Below are 10,651 nucleotides of genomic sequence, written 5' to 3' on the forward strand. Positions count from 1 at the left end.
AAATATAAAGAATGGATAGTAAAATAGAGTGGGGTTGGAGATGGTCTTAGAAGTCTCAAATCATTTATTTTAGTTTCAAACTCATTCACTATCTTGAAAACACATCCTACACAATGACAGAATAATATGCTTAATGAATATAAACTCATCATATATTAATTCAAATTTAATTAAAATATAGTAAATAATATATATTTTTTTGAAAGGTAAAAATTCATATTTATAGCCTACCATCAGTAGAACACCCTATCAAACAAGATTCGAAATAAAAATGTGTCACATTTAGAGTTGAAAAACTAGTGGTCATGTTGATGAAATTCCAATTTAGAGAAGCTATGACCACCACTCATTACAAATAGAACCAAATCTAGCATCCCAATCCATTCTCACCCTTAGCTTTTGTCCCCTTTGGGAACAAAAACACACTAAGCAAATTGTTCTGTCACAAAATTCTTCCTCTTCATCTTCCTCCCATGGCAAAGAATCTGCCTCAATAACTCCTTTTTATTCTACTTTACTGTTTTATCAACAAAAAAATAAAAAGAATTTGAGTCATGACTTCTTCCTACTCTTTATCTTCTATTAGAAACTCTACTAAATTTGTAGCTAACAATTCTAATCTTTTCTTTCCAAGACAGAGTCTTTGTGTGTTTACCAATGAAACTCAGTTTCCCAAGAAGGATTTCCTTGTACTCAAGCCTCAGACATGGTCTTTTTCATTTTTGAGACTGAAAAAATCCAGCTTTACACACCCTTTTGCTGCTTTATCATCTTTTGCTGAATCAGATGATGAAAAAGGTGAGAACTTTGAAGTCAAATCCCACCAAGAAAAAGCTATTTCCTCTGAGAATGAACATGAGTTACCTGGAATGGCACAAGCTTTTAATATATCTTCAAGTACAGCTTCTGCTATAGCAATATGCATTGCATTAGCTGCACTGATTTTGCCATTTTTCATGAAGTCTTTGGGTCAAGGATTGGGATTGAAGTACAAGATTTTGTCTTATGTAACAATCTTGTTTGGTTTTTACATGGCTTGGAATATTGGAGCTAATGATGTGGCAAATGCCATGGGAACTTCTGTTGGTTCAGGGGCATTGAGTCTCCGACAAGCCGTTGTCATGGCTGGGGTTCTTGAATTTTCAGGGGCACTGTTAATGGGAACACATGTTACTAATACAATGCAGAAGGGTATTCTTGTGACTAATGTTTTCCAAGGAAAAGATACTTTACTATTTGCTGGCCTGCTTTCTTCTTTGGCTGCTGCAGGGACGTGGTTGCAGGTGCATTCCCTTTAGTATAGATTACTGATGAATATGTTTTTAAATAGAGTTACTTGCAAGTACCTTTTACAAGTAACATAATTGTGTAGATATTTCATATACCACAAGTATTTAGAACTTAAACAAGTACTAATTAACATAAGTGTGGCTTAGGGGTAATGAAGTCAGAAAGTCCCTGGAGATCAACCAGTAAATGATTTGTTTTTCTATTTGCCTAAGTTTTGATGAACGAAATTACCCGAAACCTGTGCTAGTGGGAGGCAACTGAACACTACTGTAATTAAAAACTAATGAATCAGTGACATGAATGGGAAACCCACTGAAATGCCTGACCTTTAAGGGGTTGTTTGGTTGGGGCATTGGGGTAGACAAAATTATCCCATAGATTGGGATATCCGTGGAATTAGTTATCCCACCATATATATTGGATAATATAACAGAAAATTATGTAGTGTATACTTCGGCCAAAATTTGGTTAACCAGATGGCCGAATGATTACATTGGTAACTATCCCATAAAATAGTCCTGCATTTTATTGTGGGATTATTATCCCTTGTTCAAACCCCCCCTAAGTCGTCTTGAGTTTCTTGTCACTAGATAAAACTAAGAACAACTTAGGCCTAAATTGTAACACTAAGAAACATTGTCAAGGAAATTGCTCCCTTGGACTGATGGTGCATAGATTATCCATCCAAATCAACTATGGATAGACTTAATAAATGTGCTTGACATAACTTTATTTTATGTTCTTATGGGAATGGCATAAGTAATTAATTAAGAAAGTCTTGTGTTTTGACTATCAATGTTGATCATTAGCCTGAGCTGACAAATAGTAAACCTCAACATTTTCACATGTAAACTTCTTGGTTGTTTTCACATGACACAAATGTAACTTCAGTTCAAATTGCATGGGAAACACAGACTACCCTAACATTAAATTGCCCGACAGAATAACTTTTCAAACTCTAATTGCTAAAAATTGTCAACCTCTGCCTTCCCTTCATGTTTCATTCAGATGAATCTCCACTATATCACTCTGCATCTATCTGATCATGCATTTCACAGATGAAACACTGTTGTCCATTTAGCAATTCGTCAAGTACTCTCGTATGAAGTTTCTGGTTAGCTCCTTGTTTTCTTGCTCAGGTTGCATCATATTATGGTTTGCCAGTATCCACAACACATTGTATTGTAGGATCCATGGTTGGTTTTGGTCTTGTTTATGGGGGAACTGGTGCAGTCTTTTGGAGTTCACTGGCAAGGGTAATATCCTCTTGGGTGATCTCACCTTTACTGGGAGCAGTGGTGTCCTTTCTCGTGTACAAATGCATACGGAGGGTATGTTCTTCTGATGTGCATACTCTGTCTTGGGCTCTAGTCACAATTCTTAATCCAACTCACCATTCCTAATCCTGGTGTTTTTTACTATTTTTAGTTTGTGTACAGTGCTCGGAACCCAGGAAAAGCGGCTGCAACAGCTGCACCAATTTCTGTCTTTCTTGGTGTCACTGGAATCTCCTTCGTAGCTCTTCCTCTGAGCAAGACTTTGAATCTAGCTCTTGGCCAGGCTATAACCTGTGGCGCCATTAGTGCATTTGCAGTTGACAGGATCATCTGGGGCCAACTTGGCCACCTCCTGGCCAAGGCCAGTTCAAAAGAACCAGAACCAGAACCAGAAACTACTGACACTAAAAACATTGGATTTCTTTCAGATATTGCAGGTCCTAAAGGAACACAACTGAAAATAGTTTATGGTGTTTTTGGCTACATGCAAGTCTTATCAGCCTGCTTCATGTCATTTGCTCATGGTGGAAATGATGTCTCCAATGCAATAGGGCCATTGGCTGCAGCATTATCCATTCTTCAGGGTGGGCTCAGTGCAGCCGATATTGTTATTCCAAATGATGTTCTAGCATGGGGAGGCTTTGGAATTGTGGCAGGGCTAACAATGTGGGGATACAGAGTGATTGCAACTATTGGAAAGAAGATAACAGAATTAACACCCACCAGGGGATTTGCAGCTGAGTTTGCAGCCGCATCTGTGGTTTTGTGCGCATCCAAGCTGGGCTTACCAATCTCAGGCACACATACCTTGGTGGGAGCAGTCATGGGTGTTGGTTTCGCTCGAGGATTTAACAGTGTAAGAGCAGAGACAGTGAGAGAGATTGCAACTTCCTGGGCAGTGACAATTCCGGTTGGTGCTACCTTTGCTGTTATTTACACATGGATATTCACTAAGCTCTTGGCATACTTACTCTGAGTGTAAATTAACAGACAATGCAGCAAAAACTTCTCGGTGTATGTGATTAATTAGGAAATCACATAGATGGACTTCCTGTCGTGATTTGAGAACTGCAATTTTTGAACCTCATTGATCCATGAGCGAGAGAGTGATAGTCCATTCGTGTGGATGAAGAACAAGAAATTTGTTTTGTTGTCCGTTTAGCAATTTGCTTTCCTATGAATTTTGCTTCTTAAAATATTGCATCAGTTGGTTTTGGCTCAAGCTGTGGATTTCTACAACATAGAACAACTGCCACAAACTCTGAGACCACACTAAAAGTTTCGATCAAGCTGTATCAGCAACCATCAAAATTTGCACATGGGCGTAGCACCAAATATACAGATATCATAAAGTTTCTAAGCCTCAAAAGATATTATCTCTACAGCTAATGAATATAAAAGAAGTTAAAGCGCATGAATTCACTTACTATACGCCTGAGTACTAAACCAAGGATACTAATATTGACAGCATCCCAAGTAAATCTATGGTCACTGTAATACAAACAGGTGGTTAAGGAACCAAAAGATCCTATATGAGCTTCTAAATTTTCTGTTGGATTTAAGCAAATGTGATTGTTTCTTTGTATTTTACTCAGAGGTGGATGTAGCATACACCGACACCGGATTCATCTGAACCTAGTACTTTCAAAACCAGAGCATAAATTTATATGTAGAAATTCACAAAAATTTGCAACAAATAGTAGATATGAACTCACAACTTTAAACATATAATGGGTTCAATGCTAACAACCTTAGATGTTGAACCAATTAAAACTTAAATATTGGATTCGCCTCTAATTTTACTTCCATGTCAGGTAGCTGATCTTAGACATTAAAGTTTGAAACCATTATTCACATACTTGGGACCAGTAGGTCAGCACTCCAGTTACCACTTAACAAGAGACTAAAAATTAAGATCTTGTAGACTGAAAGCACAGGTAGTAGAGCCATTTCATATGAGTAACGAAAAATACAGTCTGAGGTGAATGATAAAGGGAGGCAGTCCAGGGAACACAAGAAAATGAGGAGGCAAACAAATGTCTGAAAGTGGATCTTTGTTCTTTATCCAAGCAAAGGGATCAGTCTAACTTCGACAAAATGGTTAAAATCTAATGTTGTCCAATTTGATCACACTGTGCATGCATAATGTAAACAGGAAATATTGTGCCATAATTATAAAAAATAAAGATCCTTTTATTTCTTGGATATTCAGAGCTGTGAATGTTTATGTGGTATACAATAGCAGAATATTACATGGTACAGAGGTTTCTCCTTCCTTGTCTGTCCAGCTGTTTTCCAGCAGGGAACATTTGCAACCAATACAAATAATGACTCATAAGAATTGAGAGATAAGAAAGAAAATAGAACACAAATCTTGCAAAACTGATACAAAAAGACCATGATCTCTCCTTAGCAAAAGATAGACCATTGCAGTTAAAACAGCATAAGAAAATTGACATACCAGATGTATTTGGTACTAGTTAAAACGGGTTGACAATCAGGTGAAAGGGATACTCATGGAGAAATCTCCTCTATTGACTCTAGATTAGGTTCCCATCTCGAATCCCTCCATGATTTCAGAGTCAGGATAGGAGGTATAAATGACTTCTTCTCCTGCTGCATTTTCTTCCATAACCAACCAGACCATCTCTCTTTGGAGGCATAAAAGTGCTTTGCGAGACTTATAGAGTCCTCTGAACAATCTTCGTTTACATTCACAACTTCTTCCCCGTCAAACTTAGGCTCCTCGATTTCAGTGGGATGTTTTGCTTTATGAGTGTGTCTGTGCTTCAGTTTCTCTACACTACTAGATGGGATTACTAAGTATTTTTGCCCTGGCAATAGAATATCATCTGCAGTGAGAAGAGATTCATGGGGACGATTGAAGAAGTCCGGCAGAGCTACATGCCTTCCTGGATAGTTCTTTAATAACTGAGCTGCAGAAATGGCACAGTCGTACATATCTACCTTCCCACCAGGATGAACTATCCGCACTGTGATATCCTTAAGTTGCAAACTCAGGCTAAAAGAATCAGTTTCCTTCAACTTTTTCCTTTTTTCAGATTCTCTGTCAGTATTCTGGCCTCTTCCTGACTTGTTACCACAAAGCTTCAGCATTTCCAGCAATTAGAAGGCCGCTACAACAATTACCAGCATCATGGATCAGAAACAGAAAACTAGGAGTGTAGTTGCTGTCAGATATCTCTATATAAACAAGGTCTCCAGCATAATAACATATTTTGTTTCTCTAGGCCAGCCATTATGAACTTTAACATTATCTCAAATGAATTAAGTGATAACTCCAAAGGCCAAATAGAAAATTATATCCCCCAACAATAAAAGCTCTTTGTATTCTCCTCAACCGGTAAAACCAAAGTCTATCATGATAAAGCATCCAAGTTTTTGTTGTTTCAAAAATATACAAATTTTGTTTTGTGCCACGTCTGCAAACACATCCTTGTGCTCATATCGTACTCCCAGAGCCCTGATGGCACTTGACGTTCTAGCTTTTTCCTTCTCCCACTAATCCAGTTGTTATGAATGATAAAACAACCTTTTATCAAGCAGGCTTCCTTCACATTTCTTTCCTGCCAAAGATCTTTATATGCACCATTTGGAAAGAGGTCTCTGTCCAGGAATTGAACGGTCAGGTTTGTTTGACGTTCTAAGCATCTGCTGTCATCTATGCGATTATATCCACCTTCCCCGCACAACGTATCATAGAAGCTTGGTTGCTCAGAGAGATTTGAGTTTGCTGCATGCTCCACAACCTTCTCAAGTGCAGCAATAGTCATAGCATCCGAATGAGCATAATAGAACCCAGAATTCAGACGTCGAGGTAAGTTTATAGGTCCTGTAGTTGAGCCATACATATGTGCAAATAAAGAGACATTTAGCTTAAATCAAGTGGTGGTAACAGTTTATCTTCAACCACACAAGCATGAGATAAGTAGATATCTTCCTCCTGAAGATGAATCCCACTAATTAACTACTCCCTGAAATGTCTGACTTTCCTTTTAGTCCGTTTCAAAAACAATGTCTCCTTCCTTTTTGGCAACTATTTTATTTCAACTTTCTACATGGCATGTTTAAGACCACAAGAGTAAAGGGCATTTTGGTACATTTACATATCTTTAGTTTAAGAGGACAAGATTCAAAAGTTTCTTTACTTTCAAAAGTCAAAACCATACAACCAAATTGAAAAGAAGGGAGTACTCTTTTAGCACTCCAAATCACAGGATTCAACAAGAAAATATAGTTTCCTTCAAAGGGAAATACATAAATACCTGTCAACTTGTATTCGTCTGATTGTGCCACAAGAACTGCAGCGCCAAACGAGCTAAGCAAGGGGAGTGGATTCTTGAACCAATAAATATCAACATCGCTCATTAATACATTGTAACCAAGCTTCAGTATCTGCAGAACCATTCTGGACTTGACTTTGGTTACTTTCTGAAAGCACTCAGTGCCAAAATGACAGTTGTCAAAGCTGATCTTGGTTTCAAGATTGGCATACTTGAAGACGGGTAGGCCCTAGAAACACAAGTTCATCTTAGTATTTTAGTAACTGGTAAAACAGAAGGGAGGGGGATGACATCTTAACATTCTGTGTATGGGGTCAGACATATAGTTTTCCCAAGAAATAGAGGTAGTCATAATAAATGGCAGGCATATTAGTCGGAAAGATAAATGAGTGAGCTATTACTGAGATGCAGTAACAGTTCAACCTATCAATCACATTTAGCATGGAGAATATTAGTTAATAAACAAAATAGGTTACCTGCAAGACACAGAACTCATATATATCATCGTCAAGAGCACAGACCAAAAAGTTAGATATCTGGAGATGGTGTAGCCTGCAGACCCAACTCATTAGCATGTCCTTGTAACTATACCCAACAACTGCTAGCACAACTGTCTTATTTTTGTCTGCACGAAGTGAGAGTAATATTTCTAAAGACAAGGAAAGTGAAATTGGCATTGACACATTCAAGTAGTTCTTCACAGAGCAGTCCTTAGTTCCCTCAGTTGATCTGATAGTATCAATGCATTCTAAAGTATTCTTCTCTCTTGTTGACTTGAACATAACTTCTTTTCTTAAACTCAATGATCCTTTATACCTCAAAGGGTAAACAACCATTTGTGCGGAGTTTATGAAGAGATAGTATCCTCCACACTGAAAAAGTCTAAATATGTTAGAGAAGTTCTGTTCATGGAAATATAATGATCCATAAAGCATTGCCAAATTGGAGTTGCCAGCGACTTCCCAAAACCTTTTTCCAGTAGCCAGGCCAAGAAAATCGCCACTGGTGCGATCGAAATCCTGGCCAAGGTCATTAAGGTACAGATTGGAAATGGCCCAACTAGCATCAAAAACAAATCTGAAATCAGATAGCAGAGCTTCATTTATAAGCCAGCGATTATGAAGCCCCTTCCCATATAGAAAAGGGGGAAGGACTCCTTTATGCAAGGGAAGATCTCCACTGTTCCATGCTATTAGCATTTTTTCCTCACAAAGGTTCCATTTCCATTCTTGTGAAAGGAAATCCTGCAACTACAGGAACAGCATATTCAAATTAAGAAGTTTCCTCAAGACTGATCCTGTTCAAATCATTTGTAAGGTCCCTTTTTAACCATACCTTTTGGGTCTTCACTCGGCTCCCATCATCTCGGAGCCAATGTTTTCCATCTGCATCCAAGTGAAATGGGAAGTGGGGCACACTTTTTGATGAAGAAAAAAGGAGCCAATCATGATCAAGTCTATGAGCATGTCTGATAGTTTTAATGAAGTCTGGCAAGAGTACAGTGTTTGGATCAATCACAACAGAAACATCTGAAGAAGATGCTTTTGACCTTGCAACCATGGAATGAAAAAATGGTGTGCCTAGGAACCTAAAATAAAAATTATAGTAACAGCTCAAAATTTCCAGATCAAATTAAAACCTAAATCTGACAAAAATAATGTAAGTTTACATACAACCCAATAAATCAGGTTCTTAGCAAAGTGATCACCAAATTGATCCTCTTCTCAAACTCTTTCATTCAGCTATTAAGCTCTTAAGTTATTGTTCGATGCAAAATACATCTGTCAATCTACATACAATGTGTAAGCTTAATCCTGATACTAAGGGATGAAATACCAACTTGGACCATTTGTCATAAAGTAACTTAACGAACAACTGTGACTATATCCTATTTCTCTGCGTATGCTCAATGTTTGTGTTATTTATAAACATGTACGACCGTTGGGGATATAAAACAAGTTCAAAACCAAACTTAATTTAGAAGTCCTACTTTTTGGCATTAAAAAATTCCAGTATCAGCATAGTGCCAGAGATTATATCCAGCCTCTTTGCAGAAATGCAAAGGGAATACTGAAAACAGTAAATACCCACTCTTCTCTTACTAACCAAAAGCACTTTGTGCACAGGATAAGCCCCTTTTTATGCAGGATTGACTGTGTCAAATTCGCTAAACAACAAGAAAACAATTAAATTTTCAGGTATGATTACTGAGCTTAAAATTATCCATTGTAATCGTAAAATTACAAAACTATTTTTGTCTCGTTTAAGTAACTTAACTTTACGGACAATATCAGTAAAGACAACTAACATTTCTCCTATTAAAGTAACTGAACTTTATCCATTATAAGAGTCAAGTCCCTAAACGTCCTCACTATAACAACAAACATATCCATCAAGATGATTTAACTATTATGGTTAATATAGTTTGCAACTTTATTTCCCAGAAAACAACACGAAAGTACTTGCAATAAAGAGACTAACTAAGAAAACAAAGTAAAATTCATACGTGAAATCGATGTTTGGCTCAACTGATACCCTGTGGCTTAATAATTCAGCAAAGGAGAAAACGGAAGAGTCTTGGCTGAAAAGAACAACACTAATATCTGGTGACAAGCCAAGCCAAGATCGAATAGCAAGAGCTTGCCTTTCCCCAACAGTACCCACAAAAGGCCTTGGCGCTGTAAATAAGGTAACACTAGGACCATCCACCAATTCACCATTGAAAAGCATGGTCTTTTTTATCTGACCTTTAAAATAAGATGGCAATGGCATAAGTTGAGTAGCATAAAAGGAGACACCAATCAAGATAAATCCCCATACCCAAATCAACCACAACCCAAGTAGCTTTGCCTGTTAAATCCACCAAAGAGAGAAGAAAAAAATCAACATTGATTTGAGCATAAAGAACACAAGGTCATATTAAATGCATAAAGTTAAAAGCTTTGTTGAACATAGTAGCATAGTAAATGCAGAAAGGGGATAAAGAATAGAACACAATAGCATATTAATTAAATACATAAAAGTTGAAAACTTTGTTGAAGTTGAGTGGCAATGAACAACACAATAGCATAGTAAAAGCATAAAGATTGAGAAAGAAATGAATCTTGATAGTAGTAAATGCATAAAGATGAAAGCTTTGTTGAAAATGTACCTTCTTGTTGTGGAGATATGGGAAGAGAAATGATTGAAAGAAGTTCATTGTTGTTTGTGAAAAGAAGGGGTTGGAGATTTCATGATTTTGTGGAGCTTTAACGGAATAAAAGTCTATAATAAGTAAAAAAAGTTGACAATAGCAGCAGCAGCAGCAACGCCGTGGGAAAAGCATGGAAGTGGAGGAGGGGAAGTTAAAAGCATGTGAGGCATTATGCGTTAGGCAGCCGTGGGTTTTAAGGGTCAACGTTTCTTCACTAAGTATTATTTTAATGGTGAGTGAGTGAGTGCAGATGCAACTATCAATCGTAAGTGGAACTTCAACTTCCAATCCTCCATTTGACTAATAAAAGTGAAAAAAATCTATTTTTAGAATAGTGGACTAGACGGAGAAAGTATTATATTTTCCTCCTTTCTCCATTACACTTTCCTCATTATGTGTTTGAGGTAATGTAGTTTATAAATTTTAAAGACACTGTCCAAAGATATTAAAATGACAATCTTAACTTATGCATACCTCAATACACACAATATAATTGGTCACACTCACATATCTGGGTAAAACTGGGAACTGTGGGTTGATGGTCAGTAATCAGTATCAACCATGGTGAATTTTTCGAAAATTGAAGA

General features: G+C 37.3%; 2 protein-coding genes across 2 annotated transcripts; one reads left to right on the plus strand and one right to left on the minus strand.

Moving 5' to 3' along the window:
• The first annotated feature begins 335 nt into the window (after nt 1-335).
• LOC125867767 (inorganic phosphate transporter 2-1, chloroplastic) lies at nt 336-3,667 on the plus strand. Its single transcript, XM_049548344.1, has 3 exons — nt 336-1,283; nt 2,430-2,621; nt 2,719-3,667. Exons 1-3 carry the CDS (start codon nt 555-557, stop codon nt 3,541-3,543), a joined length of 1,746 nt encoding a protein of 581 aa, XP_049404301.1. The 5' UTR covers nt 336-554; the 3' UTR covers nt 3,544-3,667.
• A 1,069-nt stretch (nt 3,668-4,736) lies between these two features.
• Nucleotides 4,737-10,274, minus strand: LOC125867765 (beta-arabinofuranosyltransferase RAY1). The gene is made up of 6 exons (XM_049548342.1): nt 10,023-10,274; nt 9,378-9,721; nt 8,207-8,459; nt 7,348-8,121; nt 6,854-7,100; nt 4,737-6,420 (listed from the first exon to the last, which is right to left on the minus strand). The coding sequence occupies exons 1-6, from the start codon at nt 10,194-10,196 to the stop codon at nt 5,978-5,980; spliced, it is 2,235 nt and encodes a 744-aa protein (XP_049404299.1). The 5' UTR covers nt 10,197-10,274; the 3' UTR covers nt 4,737-5,977.
• Nucleotides 10,275-10,651: the final 377 nt, after the last annotated feature.

The sequence above is a fragment of the Solanum stenotomum genome, chromosome 6 (assembly GCF_019186545.1).
Source record: "Solanum stenotomum isolate F172 chromosome 6, ASM1918654v1, whole genome shotgun sequence".
Taxonomy (NCBI): Eukaryota; Viridiplantae; Streptophyta; class Magnoliopsida; order Solanales; family Solanaceae; genus Solanum; species Solanum stenotomum.